Source organism: Mesocricetus auratus, unplaced genomic scaffold (genome assembly GCF_017639785.1).
Source record: "Mesocricetus auratus isolate SY011 unplaced genomic scaffold, BCM_Maur_2.0 Super-Scaffold_100004, whole genome shotgun sequence".
NCBI lineage: Eukaryota > Metazoa > Chordata > Mammalia > Rodentia > Cricetidae > Mesocricetus > Mesocricetus auratus.
Window position 1 is genome coordinate 56,299,927 of NW_024429189.1, and position 20,490 is coordinate 56,320,416.

General features: G+C 36.5%; 2 protein-coding genes across 4 annotated transcripts; one reads left to right on the forward strand and one right to left on the reverse strand.

Moving 5' to 3' along the window:
• Nucleotides 1-3,414: 3,414 nt before the first annotated feature.
• Nucleotides 3,415-11,044, forward strand: LOC121140198 (olfactory receptor 4S2-like). Of its 3 annotated transcripts, none has more exons than XM_040744909.1 (2): nucleotides 3,415-3,421; nucleotides 10,119-11,044. In XM_040744909.1, exons 1-2 carry the CDS (start codon nucleotides 3,415-3,417, stop codon nucleotides 11,042-11,044), a joined length of 933 nt encoding a protein of 310 aa, XP_040600843.1. The 3 variants fall into 3 exon arrangements, with proteins under 3 accessions (XP_040600843.1, XP_040600842.1, XP_040600840.1); XM_040744908.1 differs by lacking the exon at nucleotides 3,415-3,421 and adding an exon at nucleotides 6,804-6,813; XM_040744906.1 differs by lacking the exon at nucleotides 3,415-3,421 and having other exon boundaries at nucleotides 10,088-11,044.
• A 6,124-nt stretch (nucleotides 11,045-17,168) lies between these two features.
• On the reverse strand, nucleotides 17,169-20,264 carry LOC101834324 (olfactory receptor 4P4-like). Its single transcript, XM_013120982.2, has 2 exons — nucleotides 20,235-20,264; nucleotides 17,169-18,101 (listed from the first exon to the last, which is right to left on the reverse strand). Exons 1-2 carry the CDS (start codon nucleotides 20,262-20,264, stop codon nucleotides 17,169-17,171), a joined length of 963 nt encoding a protein of 320 aa, XP_012976436.2.
• Nucleotides 20,265-20,490: the final 226 nt, after the last annotated feature.

The following is a 20,490-nucleotide window of genomic DNA, read 5'->3' on the forward strand; positions in this document are numbered from 1 at the left end:
AACTATTGAGCCTTGTGTAGTAGACCAGTATTTATCCCAGGCATACAAATGGACGTTGGACTCTCATCCAACAATGAGAGATGCACTCTCACCTTGAACTCTTGGGGGGAGAGTCTATGCCCTGTCCTGTATGTAATGACATTCTATGGACACCCTGATGGAGCGCATCACCCTCCCTGGAGAAATGAGGGGATATTCGGGATTTGGGGGGGGCAAGGGAGGAGGGAAGGGAAATGGAGAGAAACCTGGAATTGACATGTAAAGCAACCATGTCTCTAAGTTAAATTTAAATTAAAAAAAATATATATATACATATGGTCCCAAGCATTTTTTCTCTGCTAAATTATTGTTAAAATCCTTTAAAATAACATCAATTTGTCACTTTTTAATTAAATTTATTAAAGTGAAAAACACCATGCAGGGAAAAATGACTTTAGATTATGAATCCTGCTTAAATGGTAGTTTAATGTAGGGTTGAGTTCCAGACATTGGATATTAGGTCACAGGATATTAGGATTAAAGAATTACATTCTGAGGTGAAAAGTTTACTTTGGCTTAAAAGAGATACTATATAGTAATCACCATTTTAAAATCATTATTTTTGTTTTTTGGGAATAGAAACATTACTGATATTTTATTAATATATATGACTATCTTCAGTCTTCTGATTTAGCCTTTACCCAGCTGGTAATTATTAAGAAATTTCTGCATTTTAAACGTTAATTTTAGGTAGAATTCTCGTTATCTTGACCATGTAGAATAACATCTACTGTACTGAATCATTTTTGTACGTTGAACACTGCCATTACCTTAAAATGAGTTACTAAGTGATGTGACTTAAATCCAACTGTGAAAAAGACACGTGCCACTGATGACTTGGGTTCAATTTTTCCTAGACTCACTAGAATTGTCAAATAGACCAATGTCAGCAGAAAACTTGCTGATTGCATAGATACTACTATTGTTTGTAACTAACACAGGAGTGATGTTCTGATAAGTTTTACTCAAACATGCTTAAAGTGAAAACTAAAATTACAAATTTGTATGAAGTCATACTACATACTACATAATTTAATTTAACCAAAGAAGGTTTAAAATTTGGAAATTTCGAGGGTCTAGTAGCTATAGCAAGAATTTTAAAAATGGCAAAAATACAAAGCTAGGGATCTCTCACTGTTAAAATACTTTAGACTATTAAATGTGGCTATTCTATATGCATGGTCCCATAACTCTTCACTGAAACATTTAACTGTTTATCAATGTTTCTAAACCTCTGATAATGAAATGTTAATTTACAGTTATTGTCAAATTAATAAAACTAAAAATAAATATTGAAATATTTTGGATAGGGAAAAAATTAACAAGAGAAAAACTGAAAACTATACAGTATGACAGAGTTACTCACACTGAAGCCCCTTTGTCCTTGTATCTTGTAAATGTTCATCAAAAATAATCATTGGTTGGGTTTGAGGTCTCTGGCTTCTACTACACTCTCAAAGCTTGATTCTCACTGGGACTATTCCTGGGTATCCTCTTGTTACCCTGTGCTGTGGAAATCCTGCAAATTTGTGTCAGCAGGTCAGGTTCCTGTGTTCCAGTAGGAAATAGATTGTGGTGGATGTTGTGATGGGCCAAGTGATAAACCTGGATTTAAGACTGGGAAGCTATAGTGATGGTCCTAACGAGAAAACAGGGAACAACTCTCCCATGTTTATAACTCCCAGTCTGTCACTCACACACCTGCCTGATAGAGTTGGCTCTCTGCCAGGTATTGATAAGCATGATGGAGCTACTCTATTGAACCTCAAGACAGACTGGTAATGTGGACAGCACCCCCAATGTTCATAACTTGGGGCCTGGTTCATCCATACCTTCACTAACAGGGTGGACTCCATTGGGCTTCCCCGGGTGATGTGCAGTGCCAGCTGTCCTGAGTGTTGTAGCTGGTGTGGGTCAGGGATGGGTCTCCAATGCTTTACATGACAGTGCCAAGTCTCCCATCTGTCCCAGGCATTGATGAGTGGAATAAAGTGCATCATTCCCAGATCCATGCCACAACAAGACAGGTGAGGACATCTCTTCTTGCTTACCCACACCTCAGCTGACAGGTTTGTGTCTACTGTGATTCCCTGGTGAGAAGCAGGTCCTGTTCTCCTGAGTGTTGCAGCTTGTAGGGTCAGGGATAACTCTCCCACTCTTACTACGACAGGGACAAATCTCCAATCTGTCTCAGTGTTGATGGTTGGGGGACAGGGAGGTGGATAACTCTCCATGCCCATGCTGACTTAGGATTGATGGGTAATGAGGACAATTCTACCTACTTTCTGGTGTAGTTCATGTCTTGGTTCCCTCAATGATGTACTCTAAAGTGTAATCAATCCTTTCCTTCCAAGGTTCATTTTGGTCATGGTGTCTTATCAGAACAACACAAAGTCAATGTGGATAGCAGCCTTAAATTTTAAAGGCTATTACAAGCATTAAAATAATTGAATACTGTATATAAAGACTCATGTACTGTTTATGAATGTATATACAGAGCATTTTGAGTGACCAACAACTAAGTTCAGAAACAGGTATTAGCATTGTATAAGAAGTCCACTTTGTTTCTTTTAAGCAGGGACATATTCCAAATTTAATCACAAATTTCATCTAAAGACAGTTTGTTTGACATGATCCTGCACAATTCAGACTAGGTATCACACAAATTACACAAGTTGGAGTCTCTCTTATTATTTTTTCCTCAGTATATGTTTTTATTTAAATTAGAAACATGAGTGCTTCACATGTCAATCCCAGCTCCCTCTCCCTCCCAGCCTCACTTGTCTCTCCACCAGCCACCCAACCCCAAACCAATCCCCACATCATTCCCCAGGGAGGATGAATCCCTCCTTGGGGGATCTCCAAGGCCTGTCATTTCATCCAGGGCAGGACCTAGGCTCTTCTCCATGTGTCCAGGCTGAGAGAGCATCCCTCTATTTGGAATGGGCTCCCAAACATCATTCATACACCATGGTATACATTATCTGCTACCCAAGACCCCATTGATTCCTGTGGCCTCCTCACTAACACTACATTCATGGAGTATGGATCAGTCCCTTGTTCCCTCTTTTTATTATAAGATGGTTTCTGAGAATTGTCTCTCAAAAGTCAGAGTCTATTATGTTAGTATAAGAAAGTTTATAAGAACTATACCATAAAAGTTATAATCTATCATATTATTATATGAGAGATGGTGTGAATCATTTCTTGTGTTTAAGAATTGTCAGATTGTTTGTTCCACTAATGAATACTAATTTGCGATATAAATCCACAGTATAATTTTCTCTATCCATTTTGCAGAGTGTTTAGTAGTACTCCTTTTAGAGCTGATATGTATTTCAATAATTTCTTAATATGTCACTAATTTAAAATACAATGTATTGTAATTAAAATACAATTATAAATTAAGTTAAAAAGATAAGACACTTCAGAGAAAAATTCTAGGATTACTGTAATAAGATATTTATTCAGTTGAAAAAAATAAACATGTCTAGGATTAAACGAATTGTTTATGGTACATATTAGCAAATACAAACATTGTTAACAATTCTGTGGGGTGAAAATAAAAACAGAGAATTCTGGAACAGCCATGTGTGCAATGGAGATAATAAAAAAACATAACAAAACTACCTCCTCAGAATAACTCGTATATCTGTGTTAACAAGATTAACACCTATATAGTCACTACTGGAAAATCTTATCAAATAATGCTTTCTATGCAACAGAAACGATTGTTTATAATATTTAAAAAATAAATTAATTCAGAAACAAGTCAAAGGCAAACTTTTGTATAAAGGATTCCAGTAAGAGGGGTAAGAAGTCAATAGTAAGGAAAGCTAAAGTTTCACAACAGCAGTGGACTCACATACTCAAATTCACAGGATGTTAAGTTCAGATTTCAGGATTGGTGTGAAGTCTCAATGGGTAAAAGCACCAACCACAAAGCCTGGTGTCCTGAGATCCTTTTCTGAACCCACACCGTGGAAGGAGACATGCAATTTCCAAAGTTGTCCAGCCACCTCAGTTTGCACATTCTGGCAAGTACATATGCTCACATAAGCAGACACAAAAATAAAAAACACTTGTAATAAAGAGACTTATTTTTGATAATGTATGGAAAACATTAAATACATGAAGAGGTAAATACTACTTCCTTAGATCCTGTGGAAATGAAAGACATTATAATGGGGAGGATTATAAACAGTGCAAGAACTAATGATGCCAAATTTGAAGTCATTGTTTACTGACATATTAGGAGATTTGTTTATAAAGTCAGTGTGCAGTTAAAATAAAAAACCCAAAAAGCTTTTTCTTAGCTGAGACTTTATGTGAGGCTCTCAGAAATCAGAGACTAAATCTACCACAGGACAGAGCTATACTGCTATGAGGCAAATAATCAAAGGGTGCTACATCATACCACAAGAACACTTGCTCAACTATGTTCATACCAGCTTTATTTGTAATAATAAGGACCAGGAAACTGCCTAGGTGCCCTCAGTTGAAGAATAGATAAAGAAAATATGATACATTTACACAATGGAGCATTATGTAGCTGTTACAAACAATGACATGATGAAATTTGAAGGCTAGTGAATGGAACTAGAAAAAAATCATCCTGAGTGAGGTAATGTACACCCAGAAAGACAAATATGATATGTATTCACTAATAAGTGGATATTAACTGAACAATACAGGATAATTATGCTACAATCCACAAATACTGAGAGATCAGGTAATAAGGAGTGTTCAAGGTGGATGTCTGGATCTCCTTGGGAAGGGGAAGTTGAGATTTTGTGAGTGGACTGAGGGCAGATGAGGATGAAAACATGAGTGATCAAGTAGGAGGGAGGCAAACAGAATACTGAGAGAGACTACTGGAAACAGAGGTCATTTCAAGGTCAGGAAAAAACCTAGTGCAAGGGAATCTCCCAGGATTCTACAAGGATGACTAAAACTAAGACTTCTAGCAATAGTGGATACACAGCCTAACCTGACAATCTCCTGTGACCAGGCAGCAATTCAAGTGGCAAGATTGGGACATCAACCAGCCACACAACATTTGATCTACACTCTTTCCACCATGTGGAACCTGTTATGTTAAGGATGACCTATAGATTGAGGGAGTGGCCAACCAGTGACTGGTCTATCCTAAATCCAACACCAGGAGTGAGCCCAACTCTGACATTGCCTGCAATACTGGGACACATAGGATGGATGACCCAGAGACCTGGGATAGGACCAAACACAACTGGAGCGAAACATGTCTATATAGTGATGCCTAATGATATTCTGGTATACTCATAGACAAAGACCTTGCCCAATTGTCATCAGAGAGGCCTCATCCAGCAATAGATAGAAACAGATGAACACCCACAGGAAAATATCAGTCTGAGCATTGGGCAATTCTGCAGAAAAGGAAGAAATGTAAGAGGCAGAGGGATCAAGGACACAAAAATAAAGGTCACAGAATCAACTAATCTGGACTCATAGAGGCATGTCCAGACGGAAATGTCAACAAGGAACCTGTGTGGAACTGATCTAGCCCCTCTCCATGTATTTTACAATTACATAGCTTGGTCCTCTAGTGGGACTCCTAGCATTGGAATTAGAGTCTTTCTCCAGTTCTTTTATTTGCTTTTGGCTCCCTATTCTTCATCCTGGTTTGCCCTTCTCACCCTTAATAAAAGACAAATTCTTAGTCTTAGTACAACTTGATATGCCGTTTTGACGACCTACCTAGGCAATCTGTCTCTTTTCTGAAAAGGTAGGGACAAGGAGTGGTTTCCCAGGTTGGGAACAAAGTGAGTAGAGGGAGAAACTAGGAGAAGAGGATTGAGGGAAAATTACGGCAGAATCACAGTAAATTAATTAATTTTTGCTAGTATATAACATAGTGGGCTTGAGGGATTCTCTAAAGTCTGAAGAACTGTGATTCCTGGGACACAAGCATTCAGAGAGCCTGCTGCGACAAGCTGGCAGAGACCTTCACTCTTCTGCTGTGGCCTGCCTACTACACACACACACACACACACACACACACACACACACACACACACACACGTATATATATATGTAATGAAAATTATATATGTTTTTCATTATCACATTCTTATGTGCACACATGCGTGTATGTAATTAACTATATATCATTGTATGTTGATCACATTAATTCCTCCATTTTATTTTCTCCAGCCCCTCTGCCTTACCTCCCTTTTTTGTCTATTTCACACATACACAGATAACCAAACACGTTTCTGTTTATGAACAGACAGATATATAATCAGTGTCTGACGACAATGTGTGATATATTGTGTTCCTTCCTTGTATAACTCTATGTTGTTCCTTTTTATCAGCCTTTATCACCTTTAGAGTCTTATGTCCTCTTCTGGTCCATGTAACTCATTGATAGGCAAATATACACTTATATAGGTATGTACATATGTGTGTGCATATATACGGAGATAGATAAAAAGAAAGATAGGTAGATAGATACATAGATAGATAGACAGATAGAGAGATGGTCTCCATTAGAGAAAAATATGAAAAACGTACCAATTATCATTCTGTGTCTGGCTTACTTTATTGGGTACAATGATAACTAGCTTCAACCATGTTCCTGCAAATGATATAATTCTATTTTTATTTATGTTATAGTTTTAGATTCCTATGCAAAAGAATTAAAATATATGTATGCATGAATTGCATACCAATGTTCACAGACGTATTGTTTATAACAGCTATAAACTGGTCATTAAAATATACAAATGTCCTCGAGTGAAAGACTAAAGAGTAGAATATCTCTTGGTAATAAATAAGAAAAAGTCCCCAACAATGCAATTGCATAGTAAATTTCCAAAACATCATGCTCCATGAATAATATAGACATGTAAAATCATATCACTTTTTATTCCAGAGACATAGTTTCTGGAATAAAAAAGTCACCACATGTTGCATGGATATTCTGCATAAGAACCAAAGAGATAATTATGGTGTCATTGAGGGGCACCAGAAATCTGGAATAGTTTATTTTTATATTTAATTTTTATTACCTTTAGTTTTATTCTATGTCTCTGATTTTTATTCGAGCTTGAGTACCGTTGGATGCAATGCTCAGCTGTCTACAGGAACATATACTTATAGGATTTCCAGTGAATTGGTTTGCTGAAGTTCAGCTAAGCTCCAAATATATCTCCCATTTCCAGTATTCCTTCTTTTGGTTGTTTGTTTTACAAAGCAGAGTCAGGGTCTTATGTTGTATGTGTTGCTGGGATGGAACACTTTATTTACACCAAGTTGGCCTTGAACTCATAGAGAACCCTATGTCTCTGCTTGTTGAGTGTTAGAATTAAAGGTGTCTACTACCATGTTTGGTCAAGTACTTTAAGAGTGACTCTTTCTCTACTTACTTTTCATTATATCTAGTTTTTCAGTTTTTTAGAAGTAGAGAATTCAAACCTAAACAATGAGATATACTGGGTAATATAATTAACATATTATTTAATATATATACATATATATATATAAGTACATTGACTAAAATAATAAAGTTATAGTCAAAATATTACTTCTGTTTGCTATTTTTTCTGGATTATGGCTATGATCTGAGAATTCATGAACCTTTAAATTTAAAATAGTTATATAGCTTTAAATTCAATGGACACTGGAGTTTAAAGTTCATTTGAGATCCATAATATTATTTTGACCATGGAAGAAGACTCTGGGAATACATTCTCCCTAAGGTCACTACTGTTTTTCTTCCTCTCCATAACCAGACTACATAAGAAGTGTAAGAAGGAGAATTTATTTCCAGAGGCACAACAACCAGGCCATTTCAGTAAAAGAGAAGACCTGGAAAAAGAAAGATTGAGTTCTGACCCACTGTGTTGAGGATACCAAGGATTCTCTGGTACTAATTATCATAATTACTTAGGATTACTACATTATCTAAGAAAATGGTAAAAAAAATGTGAGTTTATGCCTATTTGGAAAATATCAGCATGATTTGTGCTTCTCAAACTAAGAAAACAATAATTATTGAAGGTATGGGTTGTCAGGTTTTTGCATTTATAATAAAATTTAAATAATCTGGTTTTTTTAAAGAAAAGGAAGTGTACGATTATAAAACCAATGGTAAGAGAATGGAATATATGTATGTATGTAGCTTAGAGACAATGAGTCATAAAGGAGAATAAGAAAATGCTAGTCATTGGAAAGAACATCAAATCAGAAGTGCTGAGAAAAGCAGGAGGCTTTTAGTTGCAGGTGTCTTAGAGAAAGATTGTTTCCCTAGTCCTCAGTGCTTTAGACAGGTATCAATTTCATGTATGTCTATAAGTTCTAGACAAACAAATAGGGAAACACAGTAACAATTGCTCTTATATTCTCTGATAGGGGCTTATTTGTACTGAAAAATTTGTATTTCTAAATACCGTAAGATGCCAAAAGACAATATTTCATAAAATCATAGAATTAAGTTTGATTCCAAATGTGATTAGACTACCACTGTTCTTTAGTCCATTTCCCCCATTTATCTTTAATATACAAAATAAGACAGATACATAGTAACATTTGTACAACTTTTGAACAAAACCTGACAATAACACAGCAAACAGGGCTTTCCAGAAGCTCATGGTTTCCCTCTTTTTTCCTGCAAAAACCCCCTGAAATTTCAGGATTCTCTGGTCAAAAATTAAACACAGTGGACATTTAAAGATGCATTTCCCAAAGGAGAGCTCAACACCAAGGAAATACTTATGCCCATGAATCGATTTGAGAAATCATCTTGAAACCTCTACTAATCCAAATGTATCCAAATGTGCTTCCCCTTATCAATGATGCACATCAGTGTGTCTGTGATTCTACTGCCAAACATAGTTCTAATTAAATAGATCCCTGTCGTGTCTGTAGAATATTTCTAGCCCAATTGAATGACAACCTCTTTCAGACACTGAATTCAAAGTCATCCACATAGGGTGGTTTTGTGTACCTAATAAGAAGCAGGAAATTTGAGGATGCATGTAGAAAAGCTGATGTTAAAGTACCAAGCACTTACTCTTTTGTTTTTGATATTTTTTGTCTCTTTGTTTCATATAGGTAGTTAAGTATCATGTCAAAGAAACTGAGGAGAAATCCTGGGTTGCACATATTGGCTGCTGTAGAATTTACATAGATATTTGTTTTTATCTTGATCAATCAGCAGAGCTGGCTTAATCTACAGAAGATTCTTCCATTATTAATTATTACCATAGTGATGAATAGTCTTACCTTCAGGGTTTTGTGGTGCTTTTATGCTTAGGGAGTGATTTAATTTTATTGTAGAAGTGACCTTTTATGACAAATAATAATGATTTAATACTTTATTATATCACAAATGAAGTAAGCAAAGTCTCATAAATTTAAAGGATTCATCTGACTTACAGTGGAATCATGTCAGAATCAAATATGACTAATATAAGTTCCTTTCTGTAACACCACATATATATATTGACTCATAAAGCCAGATGAAAGGCCATAATTTCACTTCAAGATGATTCAGTTTTCAGGGGAAGGGAAGCCTGCAGAAGTCATGGAAGGTATGATACTTGTGATTTCTTAATAAATGTACTAAGGCAGGGCAATATGAAGCATGTAAAATCTGACGAAAAAATTCGCATTTCTGTATTCCAAAAGAGCAAGCATTTACTGATACTTCCGACAGCAATCTGTTTGAAATTTAATAGGAATCTTATACAAAATAAGATTCAAGTACATTTTGGAACTGATGTACAAACTTTAAAATGCAGAGGAGCAAGGTTTTAGGAGTCATAGGGGACTGGAAAAATAGACTTATTTCTTTGGATTTCACTTGTCATCTGAATTGAAAATACACAGGAATATAAAACTTAGGCAAGATAATCAGACCAGATGCATTTAAAATGAAGCCTGAGTATTCATGGCATAAGTGCTCACCTTCTACCTCCAGCCACCATAATTCTTCATTTGTTATAAAATAGAAATGCATGTGGGCTTTTTCACTTTCCTTCAGGTAATGTAACGTCCTCTTGGGAGTATGGCCTCAAGAACATATTCCACACAAGGAGCAAACAATGTCACTGAATTCATTTTCTTGGGACTTTCTCAGAACCCAGATGTTGAAGAAGTATGTTTTGTGTTGTTTTCCTTCTTTTACCTGGTCATAGTGTTTGGCAACCTCCTCATCATGCTCACAGTTTGCATTGGAAATCTTTTGAAGTCCCCCATGTATTTTTTCCTCAACTATCTATCTTTAGTGGATATTTGCTACTCCTCACTCACAGCACCCAAGATGATTTTTGACCTGTTAGTGAGGAAAAAAACCATCTCCTATGTGGGGTGCATGTCACAACTCTTCGGGGTTCATTTCTTTGGCTGCACTGAGATCTTCATCCTTACTGTCATGGCCTATGATCGATATGTGGCCATCTGTAAGCCTCTCCACTACATGACCATCATGGACCGAGAGAGATGCAACAAGATGCTGCTGGGAACATGGGTGGGTGGGTTCTTACACTCCATTATCCAAGTGGCTCTGGTGGTACAGCTCCCCTTTTGTGGACCCAATGAGATTGATCACTATTTCTGTGATATACACCCTGTACTGAAACTTGCCTGCACAGACACCTACATTGTTGGTGTTGTTGTGACAGCCAACAGTGGTACAATTACACTGGGAAGTTTTGTTATCTTACTCATCTCATATACAGTTATTCTGGTGTCTCTGAGAAAACAGTCAGCAGAAGGCAGGCGCAAAGCTCTCTCCACCTGTGGTTCCCACATTGCTGTGGTCATCATCTTCTTCGGTCCCTGTACTTTCATGTATATGCGACCAGACACTACCTTCTCGGAGGATAAGATGGTGTCTGTGTTTTACACCATTGTCACTCCCATGCTGAACCCTATGATTTACACTCTGAGAAACGCAGAAGTGAAGAGTGCAATGAAGAAGCTGTGGACTAGAAAGGTTTCCTGGGAGACGACTGGAAAGTAGCAGAACTTTATCTTTAAATCAGAAAACTTCAGTTTCTTCAGTCTGGACCAATGCCATTGCATAGTGAAACAATAGCACCATCTTCATAGGGTTCGGTGGAGAAAGATGGGGCTCTGTGTTACACGGAAGTGGAAGTGAGGTATGAAAATCATGATCAATACTATAATATTTTATGTTCAAATAATTTTTGGGAATGTGAATGAAAAAGAAATTCTACTACTCAGTCTTAATAATGCTCGTAGCAAAACTGTTGCATTCTTTTTCCCAATTAACTATTTTCCTTAAAGTGAGAGTATGCCAATAAAATACATGATGCTATTTCCAAGGTTTAGAACTCTGTTATGTTATCTGGGTGGTCGTGGTTCATGCCTTTAATCCCAGCACTTGGGAAGCAAGGGGTTGTCTGTGAATTCCAGGCCACTTTATTCTATGGAAAAAGTTTCAGCACAGCCAGGGATATGTAGAGAAACCCTGTCTTGAAAAATGAAAAAAAGAGTGGTATTTACCTATTGATCTCTCACTGTATGTATACTTCATGAATAAAGGTCATACACATGGGCAGCATCTCATCCCTGCTAATGTCTTCTTAACAGATTTCAGAAAACAAGGAGAATATTAACCTTCATAACATTGGACCTGTGGTGCAGCTGACAAACAATGTAAAAAAACATATCATATTTAGAAGGCAAAAGATTAGTTTTATTCATTTGTTTTTGATAAATAGTATTTTCATTCTTTATAAGTTATTTTCTTTTATTCCAAAAATCTCAGTCCTGGATTGAGTGATCTGCAAGAGCTTTCATTTCAGGTATACCTTTGGACTCATCCCATTCTCATTCTGGATCTGATATGATATTTCTGTTCACTAGGATTCGCAAACTGAGATTTATTTTATTAGAGTAAGTTTTGGGTATAAATATGTGTTTAGCATAATTTCATAGTATTTTACTAAAGTCCAATTATCCAACTTCTACTTCTACATATACATTTGTTTTAATTATGTTGCAAATGGAATGTAAATGTAGCTCCTGGAAAAGCCTGTATTGACTAAGAATAACATTGTTGCACCCATATGATTAGATGTTAAATAATAAACAATATGTTTACTAGATAAGCCTGAAAAATTATCACTGAATAGATGTCTATATGTGGGACCAGAGGATGGGGGGAAGTTCAGGATGAGGATTAGGCAATACTGGATACCTAGCAAAATCATGGGCAGTCTAGCACAATGAGTCATTCTGACATCTGTTCACCTTCACTTTGTTGAATCAGATAATCCTTGCAGAGGTTTATCTGTGTAAGTAAAATCTGAAACTTTATTATATCTTCTTGCTTCCTTTACATTGTATTTTTATCATTTCTCTTCTTATGTTTCTAAATTCGGAATTATTTTTAAACAAGGCATGTTTACATATTTTAGAAATAAAAAAACAATCTTGCTAAAATCTTTGTCACATTGAGGATTCTTTTTGCAAATGGGTTCCTGACCTTAAATATGGTGTTTTTCAAAAAAGGGATGGAGATACTTAAAAAACTTCCATGCCAAATTTTTCTTTTAGAGCAGAATTTTGTACAGCTGATGGGCATCAGAAATATCATGTTTGAATATCTGAGGAGATCCTACTCACTCTCTAGGCCATAGCTCATCAGCTATGAGGCATAATGGACCCAGAGATCCTGCCTAGTTTATTGAATGTCTAAAGGGATATAAAAGAAATGCCCATTAGAATCCTTAAGATGATATTATCCTATACTCAAGATTAAATTAGTTTCACCAGAAGGAGATGTGTCTCATTGCCAAAGTCTATGTTATTAAAACATTTTAAATGCCACATCCTATAGATCTATGAAGTATTGAAAGGTGACCCATCTGTCTAAAATACATCTCTCTTTGACCTTGAAGACATTACCAAATTTGACTATAAGTTTGGCTGTAGTTTTTGACTATTTACTAACCTCCATTTTCTTTTTAAAATTTTATATTGGAAAGGCACTTATTTATAAATCTATCCCCCAATTCCCTTGCCCTCCTGTCTTCCCATGCTTCCCACTGATCCCTCAACCCCCCCACCGTCTACTCTCCAGGGGATTATCAAGCCCAAAATTTCATTGGGGGGCTCCCAGGCCCTCCTTTCTGTATCTGGGCTGCAATACTACCCATCCTTAGGGAATGGGCCCCCGAAGTCCATCTGTGACTCTCCAGTAATAATGATAACTTTCAAGGACTGGAAATTTGCATTTTATTGATAAATCAATGTTAGGTACAATACTGTGAATACGATTTGAAATACATTAATCTCAAATTAATATCAATATACAATATCTGAATATAATTTATAATAGTCCAATCCAAGGTAAACTATTCAAAACTGGTAGTTACTTTTTAAATGTAGACACAATAACCTACTTTTTCATCTTATCATATTTATATCCTCCATTTTTTCTTTTGAGAGTAGATTCAATAATCTATCCCTCTTATCCTATCATATATCATTTCTTTTTTTCATTCAAAATGAAAATCTTGAATCTAATGCTGTTTGTTTAACTTTCTTCCTGACTATAAACAAAACCCTTTTTAACCAATTCCCCTAAAATTATATTCAAATAATAAGTTATCAGAAACCACAAACCCCACCTCTTGTTAATGTAGGTGTCTTAAACTTAAATTTACTTCTGCTGTCTGGGTGTGACAGCATATTTTGGGGACCCTGAAAAGAAAAATTTGGATTAACTCTCATGCTGTATCATTACTTTATGTTGGAAGATTATTCATTTCTTAAATCTATTGATACCATTTCTAGTCAGTTTTTACAGTAGAGGAGATAATGCATCACTTTTTCTTATTCTTCATAAATGTTATTTAAATTAGAAACAATCTTATTGTATTTATCAATCCAAGCTTCCTCTCACTCCCACCCTCCCATAACCCCCACCTACCCCCAACTGACATCCCGCATCCCATTCCCAATCCCCTCCCCAGGGAATATGAGGCCTTCCATGAGGGATAATCAAAATCTGTCAAGTCATTTGGAGCAGGGCCTGCCCTTTTCTGTGTATTTTTGTCCAGTCTAACCATAATGAGAAGGTACAGGGCTTGTCTCAAGTCCTGGTTACAGTAGTTTGAGAAGCTGGATCATTTAATCTACCTACCTTGAATTAGTTCTGAGCATTATCTGTGAGGCTGAATCATCTCTGATGATTATTACCTCAAAATTGTTCTGAGTAATTTGTAGTAAAAAGCTGATCTTAGTTGTCATTGTTCAGCTTAGTGTTGCTATCATAGTCCTGGTGAAATTGTCATCTGTTGGGTTCCATCTTCTTTTTCTTTTAGTTTAAATATGTTTCTTTTGTTGTTGTTATTATTATATTTTTCAAGACAGGTTTCCTCCATGTTAACAATCCTGGATGTCCTGAAACTCACTTTGTAGACAAGGCTGGTCTCAAATTCACTGAGATATGCCTGCCTCTGTCTACCAAGCTTAGATTCAAGCTTCTTTTTGGAGCCTTCAGAGATCACATTAGGTCAGATTATTCCTTTTCTTGGTAATTTTTTGCAGGTAGCTCTCTCTTCTTTCCTGAATGCTTATTTGTTCAAAGGATTTTAATTCTTCAAGACGGTTGTTTTAATTTTTCTGAAAAGCACAAAAAACCCCATCCCCCATATAACTTTGGGAAGGTTCCTAATATAATCTTTATCAATTTGATTTATGGTTTCTCCTGAATTTCTTTTGTTTTCTCTTCCAAAGCTCTTCTATCATCCAGAGCAGTATGTTTTCTTACAGTAATGCATTAAAGTTTTAAGTTGCTCTGGGAATGTGTTACCTCCATGGTTGCAGGGAATATTCTACATTTCTTAAGTATATTAATCCTTATAGATTGACATCGTGTGATTATCAAGATGTAAAAGTGTCAGTCGCTTGTCACTCAAACCTCCACTGAAGCCCTAACAGAAGAATGAATCTGCTCAGCTAGGGCCCTTTTGTGAGCACTTTGCATAACCATGGCAACCCACAGGAGGTACGTAGTAAAGCAAGGGGTGTTGGCAAATAGGCCCTGGCACTTCACAGCATTTGCCATGCTCTGGCACTGAAAAGCATCCCAAGTCTAAAGATACATTTTCTTCTCTATCATGGAGCCACAGAGCACAAGGTGGGAATTACAGGAGGAAGCTAGTAACGTATTATTCAAGGCTGTGAGGACACATCATACTCTGCTGTCTGGCCATTTGTAAAGACTTTCCCACTGTTATCTGGGCGTGGAGCTGCTTCACTCTGGATTTGGTGAATTGGTTAATTGCTTTTTCTTGTTACGCACATAAATTTCAGGATTTAAAAATAAACAGTTAATTAGATGAGACTAATGTCTTGTACCATAAACTGAGTCGAGAGGTTTGTACCAAGTGTTAATTGTTTAAGGAACTTGAGTAGAGAGAGCCAGAGTACTGTGTTATCAGCTAGACCTGGCAAGAGAGTCTGGCATAGGAATATAGGTGGCCTTTTTGTCTAAAAAGAACTTATTTCCATAACCCATACTTCTGTAATTCTGCCCTTGTGCATGATCTGTGAAATTTTAACTTACGGTCTGCTCACAGACATACTCAGTCTAGTTAATTGTACTTTGTTGCTTTGTCAGCAAGGGAATGATGCAAAATAGGCTTCTAATTTTCTTACCATTTGTGAATCATAGGTTTTACTGTAAAGGGATATTTTATTCACCAAAATTACATAGTATGGTAGAAATTCCTCCTCCTGTCAATTCAAGGAACAATAGTGTCCAATTGATGGGGAACACTTTGTCAACAGTTGTGGGAAGAATCCCATGGTCATTAGGGGAGATGTCATGGTGGCACACAAGAGAATTTCGGATGGAAACAGTGTGTTATTCATTGGCAATGGTTTAATGAAAGTTTCCTAAGAGTTTATCCTCCATCAAATAATTATTCATCTTGTGGACTGACCTTATGAATATCAGGTATCATCTACTGTATAATTTTCCAGATCTAAACAAGAATGAGTTTGGGAATTCTGACCCAAGCAAGATAAATGTCTGAGCAGAAGAAGATAGCTAAGCAAAGGATAATAAAATACATAGCTGAGAAAGAGAATGCATAATGGTAATATTATATAACACATGGGACAAACTATAAATAAAGCAGCAATATCTTATTAATGGACCTTGAGAGCTTGTTTGGAGGTTCTAGAAGGGGAGCGCAGCTACTCATATACCCTTGACCGAAGACCGGTCCTCCTCTGTTCGGGGAAGGTCGTCCTCTTCGACCGAGCGCGCAGCTTCGGGAGGGACGCACATGGAGTGGTGAGGGAGGAAGGGGACACCCGCCTAGCCAGCCAGATCAGCCGAATCAACCCTGGCGATCAATGGGGTGACAGATGTCACAGCCAGATCGCCCTCACATCCAATATCTTATTAATGAAGAACTACATAAGTATTCTTTTATAAGGCACTCTAAAAAGGCTGGATTTGGTAGGTAAATGGTGTCATTTACTGATTAGTTTCAATTTTCTAAAAATTATTTCTCATAAGAATTTATGTGATATCAGAGGTTAACAAGCATAGAATTAGAAGCACAGTAAATATAATGTCAAAAAACACAAATAAAACTTGAAGTTATAACACAGTGTTACACTTCAATGAACACAAACTGAAATCCAATATATTTGAGTAACATTTGGTATGTTTATTTATCCCTCAATTTTCATTGTCATTTGTAGGACAAATAAGGTAGAAAAACATCACATATTTGTTTTATGTAAATATGTGTATATTATATTCATAACCTTCCTGAAGCAATTTTGAAGATCTATGTTTTGAAAAACATTGCTCTCATTAACAGGAATATTTAAAAAATAGTGATTATCTTGAGGCATAGAAATATTGGAAATAGGAAGGAATTGGGCATTTCGGGGCTTGCTAATGGGTCCTCAGAATGATTCTGGAGAAGTTACGGGCCAATGAGTGGTTATATCCAACTCACCGATTCTCAACCACAGTAACCAGAGACTGAAGGGATGAAGGGAAGATGCACACCTTGTGCTTTCTATGATCTTCTAAATGATAACTGGCCTGGGCATATAATACCAGAATCACAGCAATGTACCATTTATTACAACTCTGAATGTGACATTCGAGACCACAACTTGCGCAGAGTGCTTTTCATCTCAGTGTTCCTCAGAGTGTAGATGAGGAGATTCAGCATGGGGGCAATCACAGTGTAAAAGACAGAAATTTCCTTATCCTTATTCTCACTTCCTGCAGGTAGAACATAGGTATAAATCAAGGGCACAAAAAATAAAACGACCACCATCACGTGAGAACTACAGGTTGAGAGAGCTTTGTTTTGCCCTACAGATGATCTTGTCCTCAGATTGTACCGAATGTGCATGTAAGAAGCAACTAGTACAAGAAAAATCGCAGCAACCACCATCTCAGAGTTGGCAATTACTAAAATATTAACAACATGAATATCTTTGCAGACCAGTTTCAAAAGAGGCTTGATATCACACAGGTAGTGACTGATGTGGTTGAGACCACAGAAAGGCAGGCTGAGCACCATGAGCAGTAAAGCAATGGCGTACCAGAACCCCACAGCCCAAGCCATGACAATCAACATATTACATCTCTTCCTGTTCATGATAGCCAAATAGTGCAGGGGCTTGATAATGGCAACATAGCTGTCCAGGGCCATGCACACCAGGATGAAGATTTCCACACCCGCCAGTAAGTGGGCAGCGAAGAGCTGGGTCCTGCATTCATTACGGGAAATGTTTTTTGTTGCTGCAGCCAAGTACTTGATGAGCCTGGGAACCATAGTGAGGGTGTAGCAGAGGTCCATGAGAGACAGGTAACATAGGAAGTAATACATTGTTTGCTCGATCAACTGACTGTAAGTGACGGTGAGGAGTATGACAGAGTTCCCCAGTAACACAGCCAGGTAACAAAGCAGGAACAAGAGAAAGAAAAGAAGCTCTAATTGTTTGTTTTCCCAAAGGCCCATAAAATCAAACTCTGTGACATTTTTATGATTTTTCCATGAGCTCTATATGAGCAAACAATGACCATCTGAAACTTAGTTCATCTGAAATTAAACATAATTAATGGTACAATTTTGATAGATCTTTTAGCTTTACAGAGATTTTTAAATCAAATGACAATCTTCATATTATATTTTTAATAAACATCAATTTAAAATGCATAATCATATTCCCAATGCTTAATTAAATACAATTAATAATTACTCTATGCCATTAAATTATATATACATATATACACATACATTTTACACATATTTAACTCATATAGAACCAGTTGTGTTCTATTCTGCTTTACATATTACACGGGAAGAAACATATAAGTGGCAGGTGTAGGCCAATTATAGATATCCTTAAATATGAAGCAGATCTGTGTGCTGCATATATTTCCTGCTGCCATCCTATTATTTGCACAGTAATATTGTCCAATAGTATGGAGAATTCTACTCATTTTTCTTTCTTGGGAATGAAAAAGGCTTATATCACATTTTGTCTATCATTCATGAAATATAAAATACTTGAGACTTCTTTCTTCTGAAATTTCACATATAATTTATCTGTAATAACCCCAAGTCACATTTAGCATTTCATACATCCTATGACATCGATAATCATTTTCCAAAAGGTGCAAATTCTTTTTTTCATATATGCCTTATTTAATAAATTGCATCAGCTATATTTCATATTGTAATTTCTAATCACACCAACAACATAGCATTGAATTAGCTGAGAAGACTCTCAGTACTCCTTTGAAATTTCCAAAAAAGTTGAAGACACAGAATGTCTAGGAAAGAGGTGTTTGAGGTAACTACATGTCCGGCATTTAAATAGAAAGGACAATTATTTGTATTTCTCTACAAACATAATGGCATGTTTTAGAACTAATTGCTTACGTATTAGGGTCACTCCAGGGACATGTTCATTTCCTAGTGTCATGACCTTCTTTTTAAATGGAGTGGTAGTCTTGTGATGTTGACATCTTGGATCATAAATGGAATAAGTGAATGAACCAAGTTTTAATAGCATTTAAATGCTCTCCTTAGTAACTTTATTTCTTATAGATTATATATTTAAAATAATCTGGGTTTTCAGTAGAAGTGTTAAAGTCAGTAGCTTGCCCTAAGAGCATCAAGGTCAGATTCTGTGAATTTATTTTTCTCTAAATGAGCAAATATATTAGTTCCATGCTCCCTGCTTCAAATGGTGAGAAGATATAGTGTTCTGACCTTTGTGTTTTCCTACAAGGAGATTAGTTAACCTGCCATTAAACAACTATCAAGTACACTTAAATTATGCCTTTATATATGTTATTTCCAGGTTCATATTTTATGGAATGATATCTGGAATGGAGATCCAAAAATGTGCATAAACAAGAGACTCAAAACTGTAGAAAGCACAAGTCTTAATAGTGAAAATGTTTCCTAGATATTGTAATTATGAAACTCTTTTAACATGCAAATTCAGGGCTTTCTTACCTCCTATGATCAAATTGTCTAACCATATCAAGATCTGTATAGACAAAAAATGCTCCAAGGCTATTTCATAGAATCCTAGAAGTCCAGTGAAATCATATCATTTTTTGAAACATCCACATTTCCTATTCTATCCCAAACTCCCTTTGTTCTCTTTTTAGTTTGACTTTTAAGAAAGCAAAGAAGGAAGGAGGAGCAATAGGTAGGGAAGACATAATGTGGTAAAGAAGAGAGGAATGAACAAATGAAGGATGGTAGGGAGGGAAGGAGGTAGGATGTCATATGCTTATTTGGTTGGGGTCCAGCTTTGAGGATATGTATGCTTTATCAAGCCAGATAATTTATAGCATTAAGACAGGATCTACCTATTGAGTCAGAAGCATGAAGTGGATCAATATGTTGCATACAAGTCAAGGAAATGGGGGGAATTCTCATGTTCCTTTATTAGCCTTTTTATGTATAGGTTTTTGCTATCCTTCTGCTCTTTCATCTATCCTGCTACCATTCCATCCTATCTAGCTGGTCTCCTTCCTCTACTTACAACAGTCCCTTTGTGACTGTCATGTCACATACCTGTTTTTCTCTTGTTGATCTTTTTATTCCTATAATACTGAAATCAGTATCTCCCTCATCGCTCTCTCACCTCTCTCCTTTTTCTGTCTCTCTTGCCTGTTCTGCTTTCTCTGTCCCACTCTTCATCTCCCCTTTCTCATCCCTTCCTATGCCATTCTGCCTTTTTCTACTTTTCTATACCGCTCCCATTCTCTGCCATACCTCTTTTCAGTCTTCCCTCTCTTTCTTTTCCTTTTCATATCTTTCTCACATGCACACAAACTTATATAATCAGATTTAGAGTAATCTCATTTCACCTTATTTAGTAACAAACCTTTTATCTCAAACATTTTCTGAAAGTCTTTAATTTAAT

Excerpts from the sequence above, each read along its gene's own strand:
- LOC121140198 (XM_040744906.1), top strand. The coding sequence starts at position 10,088 with ATGGCCTCAAGAACATATTCCACACAAGGAGCAAACAATGTCACTGAA.
- LOC101834324 (XM_013120982.2), bottom strand. The coding sequence starts at position 20,264 with ATGAAGAGTGGGACAGAGAAAGCAGAACAG. Across the intron at positions 18,102-20,234 it reads GGACAGAGAAAGCAGAACAG|AGCTCATGGAAAAATCATAA; the intron begins GCAAGAGAGACA and ends TTGCTCATATAG.